This window comes from Cervus elaphus, chromosome X (assembly GCF_910594005.1).
Source record: "Cervus elaphus chromosome X, mCerEla1.1, whole genome shotgun sequence".
NCBI classification, from domain to species: domain Eukaryota; kingdom Metazoa; phylum Chordata; class Mammalia; order Artiodactyla; family Cervidae; genus Cervus; species Cervus elaphus.
The window spans coordinates 150,923,799-150,939,542 of NC_057848.1; the positions used below are offsets into that span (position 1 = coordinate 150,923,799).

The 15,744-nt window shown below is 55.1% G+C and overlaps 1 protein-coding gene across 2 annotated transcripts; it reads left to right on the top strand.

The window, feature by feature from the left end:
• Positions 1-404: 404 nt before the first annotated feature.
• Positions 405-12,594, top strand: ARX (aristaless related homeobox). 2 transcript variants are annotated; one of them, XR_006340068.1, is made up of 6 exons: positions 405-938; positions 2,611-3,496; positions 6,096-6,141; positions 8,964-9,292; positions 9,756-10,944; positions 11,420-11,555. XR_006340068.1 is itself a non-coding variant. In XM_043897527.1 (5 exons), the coding sequence occupies exons 1-5, from the start codon at positions 743-745 to the stop codon at positions 11,658-11,660; spliced, it is 1,698 nt and encodes a 565-aa protein (XP_043753462.1). In that variant the 5' UTR covers positions 417-742; the 3' UTR covers positions 11,661-12,594. The 2 variants fall into 2 exon arrangements, 1 of the variants encoding a protein (XP_043753462.1); XM_043897527.1 differs by lacking the exon at positions 9,756-10,944 and having other exon boundaries at positions 417-938; positions 11,420-12,594.
• The last annotated feature ends 3,150 nt before the right edge of the window (positions 12,595-15,744 follow it).

The window sequence follows — 15,744 nt, forward strand, 5'->3', positions numbered from 1 at the left end:
TTTGCCGGCGGCCGTCACTCCGGCGGCGCATCCGGCCTAAAGAGGACGGTGACTGAGGGCCTCTGAAGTCAAGGCACTGTCCTGGGAGCGCAACATTGGTTTTGAAAAGGGCCAAATCCGTCCTTACGCGAGCCAAGCCTCAAGGCCTTGCCTCCAAGGGAGTGAGGTCCTCGGGTTGGTGGAAGGGGCGCACGCCGCCCAAATGGCACCCACTGGCCTGACATCCGAAGAAGCTAGAGCTTGGGGCTAGCCCTAAAGGGTTAAAGGAGGAGCGGCAGGAACAGAATGGAGTATTTAGAAAGTTGCTAGTTGAAAACAAAAAATAAAAATAAAATCGCCTCGGGTGCGTGCCTGCTGCCGCCCCTCCTCCACCGCCGGCTTTTCCGGAATCCAGTCCGGGCTTTGCCGGGAGCGCACAGCCCGGAGCAGCCCGGCCTCTGGCGAGAGCCAATCAGAGGGCGCCTCTCAGCACGTGGAGGAGAGAGACTCCAGCGCTCCGCGCCCGCCGCTCACTACACTTGTTACTGCTTGTCCTGAGCGCCGAGAGGGCGAGCTCCGGCCGTAGGCAGGGCGGGAGCCGGCAGCCAGCGACCGAGAGAGGCCGAGAGGCACTGAGATCGCAATAATATCCACTATAACCAGCCATCTAACCCCACCCCCTCAACACACACCCATCCATCCCACCCGCCCCGAGAGGCAGCCCGCGGCCCGCTTCTCTGCGCCCAGGGGAAAAAACCCAGCCATGAGCAATCAGTACCAGGAGGAGGGCTGCTCCGAGAGGCCCGAGTGCAAAAGTAAATCTCCAACTTTGCTCTCCTCTTACTGCATCGACAGCATCCTGGGCCGGAGGAGCCCGTGCAAAATGCGGCTGTTGGGAGCCGCGCAGAGCTTGCCCGCTCCGCTGGCCAGCCGCACCGACCAGGAAAAGGCCGTGCAAGGTAAGGCTGTGCTTGCCGAGCCCCTGGAAAGGGTGCTAGGCACTGGTTTGGATGTGTGATGTTCCGGGGCCAGGGGCCTGCGGCTGTCCAACTGGAGACAGAGGAAAAAAGAGGGAACAACTCTGAGGCCTGGTACCTCAAAGAGCGGTAAACCTCTTGCCAGGGGATGTCTCTCCCTCCCTCTCTGCTTCCAGAAAAAGCGGAGACCAAGCTTTGCTTCGAGGGCCCTTAGATTCTCGGTATTGGTTCTTAGGTCGTTTAAATACCCCCTTTGGTGGCCTTGCGGGTGCTCTGAAGAGGGGCGACGGGCCAAGAACAGCAGGAGCCGGGTGGACTCTTGTAAGAACTTGGTGAAGAGAAGAACCCCAAAAGCTGTGAATGGGGACTCCAGGCAGAGTGCGCCTTGGCCTTTCCTCTTGGGAAGATTTCTTTATACGAGGTGTTCTGCTTTTTTCTTCTTTTTAAAATTGTAGATTACTTGTGATCTTTTAAACCCAAGCTTTGCAGAAAACATCTCCCTGGGATTCCCCAAATGTTCCTTCTTGTATCTGAAGTGTATGAAATGTGCGGCTTCTGGGTGCTATTTTTTCCTCTGCTGTTGTTTTTTTTTTTTTTTTTAAGAGTTGAGATGTTTAAAGGCTCTTTTCCCCCCTAAAATTAAAAATTCCAGAACAACTGTCGTTTTGCCCCAAACCCGTTACACCCAAGTTTCGCCTTTTAAAATCTGTAAACCAGTGGTCCAGCCGCAACGTCACTTGGAAGACAGGAGCGGTTAGCGGGGAAGGGGGCGTTTAAAATAAAACTGACTTTTTCCTTTTCTTTTTTTAGCCTGCAGTGGCACCTGTGCCAGGCGCTTCCTCGAGGGGAAGGAGCGCTCTGTGCCTATTGCACCCCCTTACGTCCCCACCCAGGCTTTTCCGAACCCATTTTCTCCAGGACGATTTTTCTGGGCGAGGAGCCCCCGCCCCTCCTGCTGGGGGCTGTTGGGGCCAGGTCCTCACTCAGGGCCACTGGGCCGCTCCCTCCTTCCCCGGTGCCCGCCAGGCAGTGGCCCCTCTCGCCAACCCGCAGCCGGGAACGCGTGGCAGAGCTGAGGGCAGAGGTCGTGCGCAAAGTTTTCAGAGTGGTGGTGATTTTTTAAAAAGTTGTTGAATGTTTGCAGATTCCCTCTTGCCCCGAAATGGGAAGGGAAAAGGTGAAAGGGAGGACAAGAGGAAAGAAAAAGAAAACAATAAAGGAGGGAAGGAAGAAGGGGAGAGGAGTGCACAAAAAGAGAAGGGAAGGGAGAGGAGAAAGATGCGGAAAGAATGATGAGCCGGGGAGAGAGAGAAAGAAAAAGTGATTTAAAAATGAAAGGAAGGGCGAGGAGAGAAAGAAAGGAAGGAAGGAAGGAAATAAAGGGAAGAATGAGAGAGGGAAAGGAAAGGACCCAGAGAGGAGGAGAAAGGGGGAAAAGAAGGAAGCAAGGGCGAGGGAAAGAGAGAGATGTAAGGAAAAAGAAAAAGCAAGAAAACTGGGGAAGGAGGGGAGGGCTCGGAGTCTAGTGGCGCGGGGGGGCGCCGCGCGCATCGGGGCCTGGGCGCGGAGGGAGCGGCGGAGGGCCGGCCCGAGCGGCGACTCTGGCCGGACCGGCCGGCCGGCCGGCGCGCTGACCGCTCTCCCTTGCCCGCAGGCTCCCCCAAGGGCAGCAGCGCCCCGTTCGAGGCCGAGCTGCACCTGCCGCCCAAGCTGCGGCGCCTGTACGGCCCGGGCGGGGGCCGCCTCCTCCAGGGCGCCGCGGCGGCGGCGGCGGCAGCGGCGGCGGCGGCGGCGGCGGCCGCCACGGCCACGGCGGGTCCGCGGGGGGAGGCCCCGCCGCCGCCGCCGCCGCCGACCGCGCGGCCCGGGGAGCGGCCGGATGGCTCAGGGGCCGCCGTGGCGGCCGCCGCCGCCGCCGCCGCGGCCTGGGACACTCTCAAGATCAGCCAGGCGCCGCAGGTGAGCATCAGCCGCAGCAAGTCGTACCGCGAGAACGGGGCGCCCTTCGTGCCGCCACCGCCCGCGCTGGACGAGCTGGGCGGCCCGGGGGGCGCCGGGCACCCGGACGAGCGCCTTGGCGCGGCCGGCGGCCCAGGTGGCGCCCCGGCGGCGAGTAGCGGCGCGGGCGCCGAGGACGAGGAGGAGGAGCTGCTGGAGGACGAAGAGGACGAGGACGAGGAAGAGGAGCTGCTGGAGGACGACGAGGAGGAGCTGCTGGAGGACGACGCCCGCGCGCTGCTCAAGGAACCGCGGCGCTGCGCCGTGCCCGCCACTGGAGCGGTGACCGCCGCCGCCGCCGCCGCCGCCGCCGTGGCCTCCGAGGGCGGGGAGCTGTCCCCTAAGGAGGAGCTGCTGCTGCACCCGGAGGACGCTGAGGGCAAGGACGGCGAGGATAGCGTGTGCCTGTCTGCCGGCAGCGACTCAGAGGAGGGGCTGCTGAAGCGCAAACAGCGGCGCTACCGCACCACGTTCACCAGCTACCAGCTGGAGGAACTGGAGCGGGCCTTCCAGAAGACGCACTACCCAGACGTCTTCACCAGGTACGCGCGAGGGGGGAGCATGGCAGCAGCGACTGGAGGGCGCGAGTGGGTCCCGGAGAGGGAAGGTGGGCGGGCAGGGCCCTGGGGCTGGGGCAGGGACTTAGCTCCTGGACTCACCCCAGGCGCGCCCTCCCAATGGCCAAACCCCTGTTGACCAAAAACACCCTCCCAGTCTCTCTACTCTGGGCTCCTAAGTTTAGACTGGGGTGGGTTTTGGTTTTGTTTTTGTTTTTTTTCCCCTTCCGGAGGTCTCTCCAGTTTAATTTTGTTAATTACAAGTTTTAGCTAGAGAGAGAAAAAGAAACAGCCTCTCCAAAGGGCGCCCGAACGCGCCACCTTGGAGACGTGCGCACCCGAGCGCTCACACTCAGGGCCCCTGGCGCTGCAATCCGGAGTCCACGCCAGGTCCCAGGCGAGGCGCAAGCAGCGCTGCCGGCCCTCGCCGCCAGGGCTAAGCAAGGGCTATTTTTGGCCGCTGTGTGGTGCGCTTGCCCTCCCCGCCTGATGCCCCGGGAGCCTGGTGGGTATCAGTTACGCAGTTCGCAGTGAAGATGCCCGCGCCTGCAGAGAAGGCCGTTAAAAAGATCCAAGTTCTGTCGTTTGAGGACTCCTGGAATAACCAAGGAAGTCAGAACTGGGCAGTGTTGGGTCTGCGGAGGCACCGACCAGAATCTCCCCTTTTCATCGCTGTCCTCTCGCCCTCCACGTACATTAAACCCAGTGTTGGTTTACTGTACGCGGGTTTACAGGGGCAGGCTTTGACTACTGGGAGCCTGGCAGGCAGTAGACAGAACAGCTGGGGGGAATTTCCCCCTTCTGACCGGTGTCTAAACCCGGGTGTTCCTCCTGGATCCGCTCCATTCCCACTCACCCGAGTTTTGGGGGAAAGATGTACCTGTGAGACGACTGGGCCCCTGAGGGCCGGCTGATTCATACCTGGGATGCCGGCCCGGCAGGGGGCCTTCCTCTCCCACCCCAAAGCTAATGTCTGGCTCAGGCGAGGAGCCAGGTAAGGGCCAACTTTCCCCAGCGGGGAGGGAAAAAGGGATGGGAGTCAGCCCGGACTTGGGCTGGTCAAGCTCGAGCAGCCCCACCTTCGCACGAGCCGTGTACGACTTTTCAATGTGTATTTTAGTAGCCCAGGAAAGCTGCCTGCCCCATTTGAACCCGAGGAGAAATTGCTTAGTACTCTGGAGGCCTGAGCCAACGCTCAAGGGTAGTTGGTCTAGCAATTAATTGCCAAACTGTCTCCTAACCAGAAACGAAGAGAGTAGATCTGATTCAGGACAAAGCAACTAAACTTGATCATCCCCTGAGCTAAACTTGGCCCTCCCCTGTGTCATCCAGTCCCTTTATTATCTTTAAGAAAGAAAATAAATTCTAAAGTAATTGTCTCTATCAAATAGCTAAGCGGCCAACCCGCTTTTTGCATTTATCACACACATATAATTCAAAAGAAGAAAATGATGTGATGTCGCTTGGCACGCAGGTCTGCCCTTTTAGCTTCTCCTGGGGAACCAAAGTAGACGAAGAGGGCTGGCTGCTCATCACCACCCCATGCCCACCTCTTTCCCACCCATGGGGTTAGTTAGAGCCCCTTGGCTCCTGCCGGGACCCAGGCAGGAGTATGGTTTTGGGGTTTTAGATCTGCTGATGCTGACTGTAGCAGGAAGCAGCGGGAAGCTCTCCAGTGAACCAGTTTTCTCCCAGTCCTGAAGTTCCAGGTGTGGGCCAGGCCGGGTCCCAGGCTGGGGCAGCCCCCGCTCTTTCATATTAGTGATTGGAGAGCCAATTACTCTCCTCGCGCTCATATTTTCGGTAAACAGGTTGTAAGCCGTTTTACAGCATCTTAATGGTTTCCTATTTGCCTTAATTGTCGCAGTAATAACTGCAATGACGGGGTAGGGTTTCAGTTAAATTGACTTCCCCTGAGATGGGCAGGGTTTGTAGTGGGCACTGGAGTCAGGAGGTGCGCAGAATTTTGTTTAATCGAAAAATTACCCCACTGAACTCTTAACAAGCTTAACATATCTCCAGAGGGTAATGGGGAGTATGACCTAAGGGGGTGAGAGAGGGAGGGAGGCGGGGGAGAGAGAGAGATGGAAGGAAAGGCAGAGAGCTGGAGAGAGAGGAAGGAGAGGGGAGAGAACATTTTCTAAAGAAGGCAGAAAGCAACAAGGAGGGCGAAAGAAATGTTTTTAGTTGAGTGGCGAGTTCTCCCATTTACTCTTAGGACAAAAGAGGCTATAAGCACTGTGTGTGTGTGTGTGTGTGTGTGTGTGTGTGTGTGTGTGTGTGTGTGTCTTATCTAACTCTGGCTTAAGAGTGAGAGAGAATCCGAGACTTGTACAGTCAAGAAGTTGCCACTGTCACTCTTGAATATAATATGATGCAGCAGAATAGACAACATCCTATATCTGGGAGTGTATTGTGTTTTCACGTTTGCAGTCAAATAGAAGACACTCCAGTGTTGAAGGGGTGGTGATGCCCAGGTGTCTGTTAGACCCTAATGGAAGAGGATGCCAGCGAAGGAAAGGTGGCTGACAGGGGCTTGCTGGAGCCTGCAGTGACCTCCTGCCTGTGTGTTGCTTTCTTATAGGGAGGAACTGGCCATGAGGCTGGACTTGACTGAGGCCCGGGTCCAGGTGAGCCGCGCTGCAGAGAGGGAGGAAAGGAGGGGCAGTGGGCTGGGGGACGAGTGGAAGAGAGATGGGTTGATGGATTAGGGGGTTCTTGAGAGACCCCCTTTATAAAATGAAGAGAAGCAGAATCAGAAAGATAAACCTAAACTCTCCTGCACAAAATCATATTAAAATATGAAGATCTGGGAGATGGAAGGGGAAGGTTTCTAGGTTTGGGAGCCTTGTGGAAGGAGTCCAGGATCAGAAGAGGGGTTTCAGGGTCCCCAAGACTGCAGTTCAGAAGCCCCCTGGTCCACAGCCCCTGTCGGAAACAATCTGCGAACTGACTTTTCCTGGTTGAAATAATGGGATGGAGCATGGATTTGGTTGTTAGACAAATCCGCTCAGCTCCAAGCAGGTATTTGGCTGCGATTAAGTCTCCAATCGGGCTTCATAAAAGCCCACTTAGTGCTAGAACAAACAGGGCCATTTGAAGGCAAAATGCTGTTTGATTTCCCCTCCGCCCGCACAGGAGCTGGCTAATGCTATTTGATTTCCCATTTTTTATAGCAATGAGCCCACATTGATCTAATAGGGAGTGAGTGCAATGCTATTAAAGGTGTTTGCAGCCCCATACCAGAGTGCATTTCCGAACCCAGGCCCCATAACCAAAGAGACGATCAACACTGGGCAGCCCCGATGGCCAACAGAAAACAGATGTCCCTGGGTTAGGAGCTGAGTGAATCACTTTACAGTCAAAATCAAGCGCTGATAAAGCACAATAAATTCCATATGGCTCATTTAATACACAACAGCTTCTTGCATTAGAGGGCTAATGATGAGGCCTGTCCCCTCCTTTCTGTTGACACATTTCTCCATTGTCAAACAGAGATGTGACAGCAACTCTGCATTTTCTGCTCAGGGGAACGAGTCGTGGGAAAGTTAAATAACTTTTAAAAAGAAAGAGAGCGCCCCCTCCCCTTCTCCTCTCTCCCTATTCACTGGAGAAGATGTAATTAAGTGAATATGAATTATTAGAGTCCTTTCGTTTACCTTTGGGGGGCCTCAGAGGTATTAATTCAATAATGAGGAATTGCAGGGGGACATCTTGATAATTGCAGTTGAGCCGAGAGCCGATCTGTCTCTAGAAGGTTTCCATGTTCTTTGAGGGCATTCTGCCTCCACCGTCCCCCCTCCCTTGAGTCCTTTCACTGCCATCGAGGAGTGGCGGGTATTCTTGTCTAGACAGATTTGGATACACAAAAGCTGCCCACCCAGCCTGGTCCCATCTAGTCTTAATTTTTTCAAGTCTCTGAATTTCCACACTGGAATGTTTCTGCAGTTCTCAAATAGATTATTTGAGGGCTGTGAAATGTGATGGATGGGCCCCCTTTTGGCAGAATTTTAAGTAATCAACCGACTTGGATTCTCAATTTTTCTTGTCTTAGGTGGCTATCTAGAAGTCAAAGCAAACCTAGATACCAGTGCTAGTAACGACAACCCCAGTGTGTATATCTGAAAGGGATATAGATGTCTTAAAATTTTAAAGAACATATACCTCTGAGATCATTTACATTATATTTTAATATAACTCTGTATAGCCCCAGAGTTCATTCTTAATTTTTAGACTTGTGTGCAGGCATAAACTCAGCCCTAAAAATACTAATGCCTTCAAGGGAGAAGGAGCGTATCTTCTCAGCTGTGGGTGTGATGAGCAGGTCACATAAAAATAATTTCATGCTCCTAAAAGTTATTTTTAGACCATGGTAGCTGCCACATTTCAGGTAAAGGTCTCTACTAAAACTGCTTTCTATTAACAATTAGGAAGATACCTTGTGCGGAAAACCTCCCCCCAGCCTACAACTATCTTACTTAAATAACCTACCTAAACCACATCCCCAGAAGAAATAAAGGACTGGTTAGCTATGAAGATGTGCCCAGTCTCCAGGTATCCCCCACTCTGGTTTCTGTGTTCAAGTATCACTGTAGACCTGATCCATGCAGTCACTGCCTTCCTTGGTAGAACCTGGCCCTGCATGGAGCCCCTGCAGATAGCAGGCTGTGTACCCCACACTTCATTACAACTGCCTCCTAAACTGTATGCCTGTTTGCTAATTATCGTGGGTATTTCTTCCCTCAGCCCCAGCTCCCCTCAAGCCCCCAAACATAGGGTAGTGCTCATAGGTGTTCAGTAAATATTTCTGGAAAGATTAAATGAACCACCTCCCTGATTCCCTTTTCAACAGAGAGCAAAGATTTTGTCACCTCTTGGGAAAACCCGAAATAGGTGAAAAGAGCTGATTTGCCCCAGAAAGCTGCTGTGCATTCTTCTCTTGATGGCTGTCTGTTCCCAAGAGTCGTCACTGAATGCCAGCTTCCACATGCCTTATTTGACTCATTCCTCATCACAGCCTTATGAATAAAGTTTTATTATCCCCATTTTACAGATTAGAAAACTGAGGTTCAGAGAGGTTTAAGTGACCTGCTTAAAGACACACAGCAAGCAAATGGCAGCGCAGCCATGTAAACCTTGGTTTCCTCACTTCTAAATACAACAAACCATTTGTTAAATTTGGAAAGGAACCAGGCTAGTTAAAATGTCCACTGGAAAGGGTTCACTTGCCCGGTAGTTCCGGATGACTTTAAGTTAGGCCCTCTTTCTTTGCCCCTGTGGTCCCAGACGTGTCCTTGAACAACCTGAGGCCACAGAGGGGCGAGGTGGGCGAGGGCTGCAGTGGGAAAGTGGGAAGGAGGGAGGGCCCGCGGCGCGGGGGGAAGAGGCGGGGACCGCCGGGAGCGCTACCCGGCCGGAGCGGCGCCGACCCCTGCCTCTCTCGGCTCTGCAGGTCTGGTTCCAGAACCGTCGGGCGAAGTGGCGCAAGCGGGAGAAGGCGGGCGCACAGACCCACCCCCCGGGTCTGCCCTTCCCCGGGCCGCTCTCGGCCACCCACCCGCTCAGCCCCTACCTGGACGCCAGCCCCTTCCCTCCGCACCATCCTGCGCTCGACTCGGCCTGGACGGCCGCTGCTGCAGCCGCCGCCGCCGCCTTCCCGAGCCTACCTCCGCCTCCGGGCTCCGCCAGCCTGCCGCCCAGCGGGGCGCCGCTGGGCCTGAGCACTTTCCTCGGAGCCGCAGTGTTCCGGCACCCGGCCTTCATCAGCCCTGCGTTCGGCAGGTAACACGCGGCTTCGGGGAGTCTGTCTCTCGCATACACGCACAGAGGCTGGGGCCCTGGGAGGAGGCCAGAGATAGGTAGGGACTACACACGTCTTTCCTCTTTGGCTTAACTTGAGATTTAGCCAAAGAAAATAATCTCTAATATTGCTTTAAACAGTGCGGATCTTGAAGGGAATGACTTGGGGCTGAACTGAACGGCAGAGGGAAGGGCAGTGGCAACAACAGCAACCACAGAAATTGGAAGTGTTCAATGAAAGCTTTAAAGTACCATTTGAAGGCAGCAACAGCCCAGACCAAAGGTGGTGTGTGTGTAAAAGGGTACAGGTGTAGGCTGCAGAGCCGGGATGACTTTTAAACTTTTGCAAAAATCCTTCCTCATTCCCTAAAGCCTGGCAGCCAGAGGAATACAGCCCTGGGACCAAGGGCCCTCTGGGTCCAAAGAAATCTTTCTTCTTCTCCAGACTCTACCTTCCTTGTCATTCAAGTGATCCGCTGCCAACCATACCCTCATATATGCAACCCCGGACCCCCAGAGCAGCACAAGACAACGAACTCAAAGAAACGGTTCATCATATATTATAAATCCCTTTCTTTAAATGAACATCGAATGATGAAATTAAAAGTCTGTATAATCATACAGACAAAGAAACAAAGGAGAGATGTATTAAGTTGGAAAGTGCAGTGAAAATAAAACTGAATGCAGTTTCAATGATCTCTCTTTGGGAGAACAAAGAAATAATAGACTCATCCAACTGCGCAGCCACTTAACAAAAAAATCATCTTGGAGAAAATTTTCAAAAAAGACTCAGTAAAATTACTTTCTTGTAACAACCAATGAAGTAAACAGATAGTGCACTGAAGTGTAGTTAGTGACTCAGTTTACCTAGTGGAACCAGGGCATGTTACGCCCCCTCCAGGCCACACTTTATTATTTCCTTTTGGAAAAAAATGTTTAAGTCCTCTGTCGCTCGCCCACCACCCTCTCCTTTCCCTCTTCTCACAACAAGTGACTGGTAAAAGTTGCCAAACCACGGCTGGAGTACCAGCTGCGACATTTGGAGAGGCTGGAAGAGGGGCGCGGTGGGGGTGGCACAAGAGGTGGAAGGTGGGCTTGGGAGAAGCGAGGGGCGCTCCTGGAGCCCAGGTGGGCTTATTTCTAATCGTGGAAACCCTGAGTTGGCCTTCCGGGGGGCCGGAGCCAAAGCCCTAGGAGCTAGCGGCGGGGGTGGTGGTGGCGGCGGCATTGAGGGTCAGGGCCGGCTCGGCCTCTGCCGCAAGTCTGGCGCGGTGCAGTGCAGAGGGTGGAAGTGCCGTGCGGGTTAATGCTGGCGCCTTCTGGAGGCGGGTTCGCGGACTGGAGTCCCAGACTTGGGTTTCGCCGTGCGCCGCACGCGGGGGGGCTCTTTGGTACGTGCGTGCGGCGCAGGCAATGCGCTCCTAGCGGGTCAGAGCTGCCTGGCGAGCGGAAATCAACAGGCGGGAGCCCCCATCCCCACCTCGCGGTCGTCGGTCGGGCTCTGACAGCTCTGCCCGGCGCAGGAAGACGGCCGCGGCGGCGGGAAGGCTGGCGAACAAGACCAGCTTTTCCAGGGTGGAAGGAGCCCCGGGCCGAGAAGGCGCTCTATAGAAGGAGTACAAAGTGCAGCACAGGTCTTTCTCAGTTTTAATCCCACTTTGTCCTTTCTTTCTCTTTTTCTTCTCCTCCCTTTCTCTCCTTTCTCTTTGTCTCTCTTCTTCTCTCTCTCGGCAAATAGTATTAAAGGCAGTTGGAGCTCCTAAAGTACACTCCCTTCTTAAGCGAAAGCCCAGAATCCGCGCAGTAGGGCCGCGGGGTTCGGGGACTCGGGGCTTGCTTCCGCCACGGCTCTGGTCCCTCCAGGAATATCTGGCCCCTCGGTCATTTTTCCCCTCTGTTCGTTTCCTGCCCTGGTAAACCCTTAGAGCGCCCCAGCCTCCCGCCCGCGCCTCCAGCTACTCCCCAGCCCCGGGCCGGCCCCGGCCCGGCGACTCTGCGCCCCAGCGGCGGCGCCCCTCTGCTCCCCCGGGGAGAGGCGGCGGGCAAGGCTGCCCGAGGCGCTGCGCGCAGCTCTCGGGGCGTCACCGCGCTCTTTTGCTCTCCCTGCAGGCTCTTTTCCACCATGGCCCCCCTGACCAGCGCGTCGACCGCGGCCGCGCTCCTGAGACAGCCCACGCCGGCCGTGGAGGGCGCAGTGGCGTCGGGCGCGCTGGCCGACCCGGCCACGGCGGCCGCAGACAGACGCGCCTCGAGCATAGCGGCGCTGAGGCTCAAGGCGAAGGAGCACGCCGCGCAGCTGACGCAGCTCAACATCCTGCCGGGCACCAGCACGGGCAAGGAGGTGTGCTAAAGGCTGCCCTCCACCCTCGCGCCCCGGGCGCGACCCGAAAGGTCACCTCACTCAGCACCACTCAAGACCAAATGGAAACAGAGGACCAGCACACTCCCGAGACGGCAGTGAGAGAGCGCAGCCGCCTTCGCAGCAGCCTGGACGCGGGCGAGGCAGCCCTCGGCGCTACCCGGACGTGGCACCTCCTCGGCTGGCTGTCCACCCGCCCCTGCCCCTGCCCACTTCGCTCCAACTCAAACGTCCACTCTCTCCCGTTCTTTTATTGAAAATATCGGGGAGGTTTGCTCCCTAAGTCACCTGGTATTGAAGTTAACAATTTTAAAACCCCAACCTCTCTGCCTCCTGACACCCCACTTAGCTTTTTTTTTCTTTCCTGATAGCATTTTGGCGCTCTAAGTTGATCTTCCCAGCGTGGCCCCAGCCTTCGGCGGCGGGGAAGCGAATGCGAATCTGTAAGATAGCTAACAGTGCACTTAACGGAAAGGGGCGTCTTGTTCTTGTTCTCTTCTTTATCATACATCAACCAAGGTTTTTATATCAAACCAAAGGGAAATACTCTGCTAGAATATGGACTGTTGAAGTCACCAAACTGTGATTATTGATTCTGTACATACCATTGTTATTAAAAAAAAAGAAAAAGAACAGAGCTTTGTATATTTGAAATGTTATAACGCAATTGCACTCAGCGTGGTATGGTAAAAGTTTGTCCTCCTGTAGATTCTTACTGTGTTGTAGATACGGTAGGGTTCCTAGACAAATATTTATGTACTCAAGCCCTTTATTTAACTTATTAACTGTAGAGGCTTCCGAAACCTTCAAGATAAAGGCAATGGTACAGTACTTTTGTGTAATGTGTAATTGTTATCACTTTTCCTTGCTATCTAGTGGAGAAGTGTCACGCTCAAAATAAAAACAAAATATATGTTTAACAAAAGGAAGTGTGAATGCTCTCTACGGGCGCTTGAGGGGACAGTAGAAGGGCCCTCCCCCCAGAAGACCGCGGGTGGGCTCCTGCGCCCCGACTCCCCCAGGTTTATCTGCACTCCCGTTTTTCTGGCAGATGGCTCTGGTTTGAATGTGATCCTCAAAGGATCCGTAGGATTTCCTAAGAAGGGTTAAGATCGCCGCCGCCACGGAGCTTTCCACGTGCATCTCGGCTCTCCTGGGTCGTGTTGTAGTGGGAGCTGGGGGGCCTGGGCCTCGGAGGTGGGGTGGGCTTGAGGGAGGGTGGGTGAGTCTACTGTAGGCGTAGACGGTGAAGACAGAAATTTGAAGCGAGCGGGGAGTCTTAGCTGGGAAGGCGAAGGAAACTGTTCGTGGAAAGTGCCACGTACAAGTAAGTGCGCAGTCCGAGATGACAGGTAATGGCGAGAGAGAGGAGCCCAGGCGCTGGCTTCCGAGGGGGCGGGCTACACGGTACACGCGCGGGGAGGAGGGTCTGTGGCGGGGGTAGGGGGAGCAGGGAGGAGGGAGTGTGTGTGTGTGGGGGGGGTAGGAGGGTGTGTGGTGGGGGGAAGAGAGGGAGGGAAAGAGTGGGAGAGAGAACGCAGAAACAGTGATGGAAAGGCAGCGAGGGGTATCCAAGTGGCAGATCTTAACTCGACAAATGTCATTACATCACTTATCCAGGCATTGGGAAATGTATATACTTGTAAAAAAAAAAATCTAAACAACTCAGGTTTCGCGAGAAGACCCAAGCAGATTTGCAATCTGCAAACCCCCTGGGCGCACCCCTCCCCGCGCCGGCGGCGACCGTAGTTTCTCCCTCCCCCGGGCCCTGCCTGCGCCCCCCGGGTGACCGTTCGGTGTAAGCCCGCCCGCGGGGGCCGGGTCTCGCCAAAGCTCCCAGGGTGATGGGAAAGGGAAGAGAAGCTTAATTAGTTTCAATTTGTAGTAATTAGTGCGCTGGACCTTTGGGGAGAGGGGCAGGCGCGGGAGGGGGGCGGCCGCGGCGTGACTAGCGTGGCTCTCGGAGCCGGTGCCGCCGCCCCGCCAGGCCGCGGGCCAGTCGGTCCCGGCGGGGGGCGCCGACGCGTCTCCGGGCCCGGCCCGCCGGGTTCCACGCGCGCTCCCGGGCCGCGCCCCAGAGAAGGGGGGCGGGTCCCCTCGCCGCTCTGGGCGCAGGCGTGCGCGGCCTAGGGGCAGGTGCGGGGGCGGGCAGAGGTCAGCGGCGACTCGGGGATGGGCGAAGGCTCGGCAGCTGCCGCCCTCGGCCGCGGGCGTCCTCCGCTCGCGCGCCCGGCCGGCAAGCCGCAATCCCCCCGCCCGCCGGACACCTTGGGGAGCGCGTCCGCGGGGCCCGAGGCTGAGGGGGCTCCTCGGATCTTGGCCGTCGGGCCACCCGGCCCGGCCCTGGCTCGCGAGGGCGGAGCTCGCAAGCAGGGCCCGGCCCCGGGCACGGGGAGTAGGCGCCAACTACCTCTGCTCAGCCCTTCCCGCCGCACACTCCTTTCTCGGGGTTTGCAGGCTCAGCAGGAACTTTCTAGGACATTCCCCGAGATCTGAGTGTCTCAAGCCTTCACCAGACTCCACAGAGTCTCCTGGGGTGAAGGTCGAGTTCCAGGGGTGGACAGGGCTACTCAGAGGAGTTTGAGGTGGGGTGGGGACTGCGGAGCGCAGGAGGGGCCTGAGGGAAAGGGCTTTTGGTGGGGGGGTGTGGTTGGTGGTCAATATCAATTTTCCGTTGATTTTGGCTTTTGTTTAGGTAGGGCTTTTTTTTCCCCCCTCCAGGCTGCCAGTTGGATGGTATACGAGAAACAGTACCATTCTTCCTGTTAATGAACTCTTTTTTAAGTCATTTTTTCTCATTTGACCCTTCCATGGAGCAGAAGCAAATTGCGTGAAATTACCTCCAAGGATTACATTTATTACTGGCCAATGAGAACCCCGCTCCTTGTTTTACAAACTCTTAATCCTATGTCATTCTGATGCCGCAAACAAGCCCGGTCCTGGGCCTCCTATTCTTTCAACTTTCCCCAGCTGGAGGGACCTCATTCTGCACTTAATATTCCCCATAAATATCACACGCTAAAGACCCCCTGACTTCCAGCAAGTCCACATTAAACATGTGACATGTCACGCATGACAAACTCTGAGTATCTTTTCAAAGCAGCATTAAAAGCAAAGAAACCAATTTTCTTCTCCTTCCAAACCTCCCCAAGTGCTGAATGATGGGGATTGGAAAGAGCCACTGGAGCGTACTTAGGGGGATTTTATGAGATTTTCCAGAATGATTTAATCTTATTGTGAGCATTATTAATGAATGGCAACCCAATTTGGCCCCAATATCTGGGAACGCAGTCACAATGCTGGGAGCGGCTGACCCCCCTCCCCAACCTTAAGCAAACCTGTTCCACCCAGGAGGAGGCCATGCAGAGCCCAGGGGAGTTCAGGAGAGCCCCTGTGATGGGGGCATGGCTGTTCCCTATCACCCCCAGGCCCGAATGCCCCACCACCTGCTTTCCCAGGGCCACCCCCACAGCATCTTGGGGTGAGGGGTGAGGGAGCGCAGTTCAGCCTCTGTGGGAAGGATGAAGGGAAAGGGCAAGTTAATTTGTTACATTTTCAGACAGGCTAGTCAGATCCTGAATGGGCCCAGAAAGGAAAGGCAAGAAGGGAGCAGTAGGCAGAGTAATTTCAGAAGATGTCCCTAAGAAGTCTTCAGTCACCAGGTGCCCATGAGCCGGACTGTGGACAGTTAGGGAGGACAGCTCAGGTTTGTGTGGGGAAGATAGAAAGTGGATGAATTAGGGAGAGTGATCACCAAAGGGAAGGTTTCAGGACCTGAAACCCAGTCTTCAGTTAAAGTCACCAGTATAGGCCTCAGCCAGTTTCCCATTTTTTTTCTATTACCACGCCCCCACTGGGGCAAACACTTATTATTGTTGGTTTTGATCTGTAATACCAAGAGACAAGGCACTTGTACCTCTGTTTTTCATACCGTTTTGAGTGCAAATATCTTACTAGAATGGAAAAGTGGCTGATGGTAGAGGGAAGGAAATTATACATGAGTTAGTTCAACTTGCTTTTAGAGGAAAAAATATGTATGTGAGCATGTGTGTATGTGTATACACAAAAGTGAGTG

Excerpts from the sequence above, each read along its gene's own strand:
- ARX (XM_043897527.1), top strand. The coding sequence starts at position 743 with ATGAGCAATCAGTACCAGGAGGAGGGCTGCTCCGAGAGGCCCGAGTGC. Across the intron at positions 939-2,610 it reads CCAGGAAAAGGCCGTGCAAG|GCTCCCCCAAGGGCAGCAGC; the intron begins GTAAGGCTGTGC and ends CCTTGCCCGCAG. Across the intron at positions 6,142-8,963 it reads TGACTGAGGCCCGGGTCCAG|GTCTGGTTCCAGAACCGTCG; the intron begins GTGAGCCGCGCT and ends TCGGCTCTGCAG.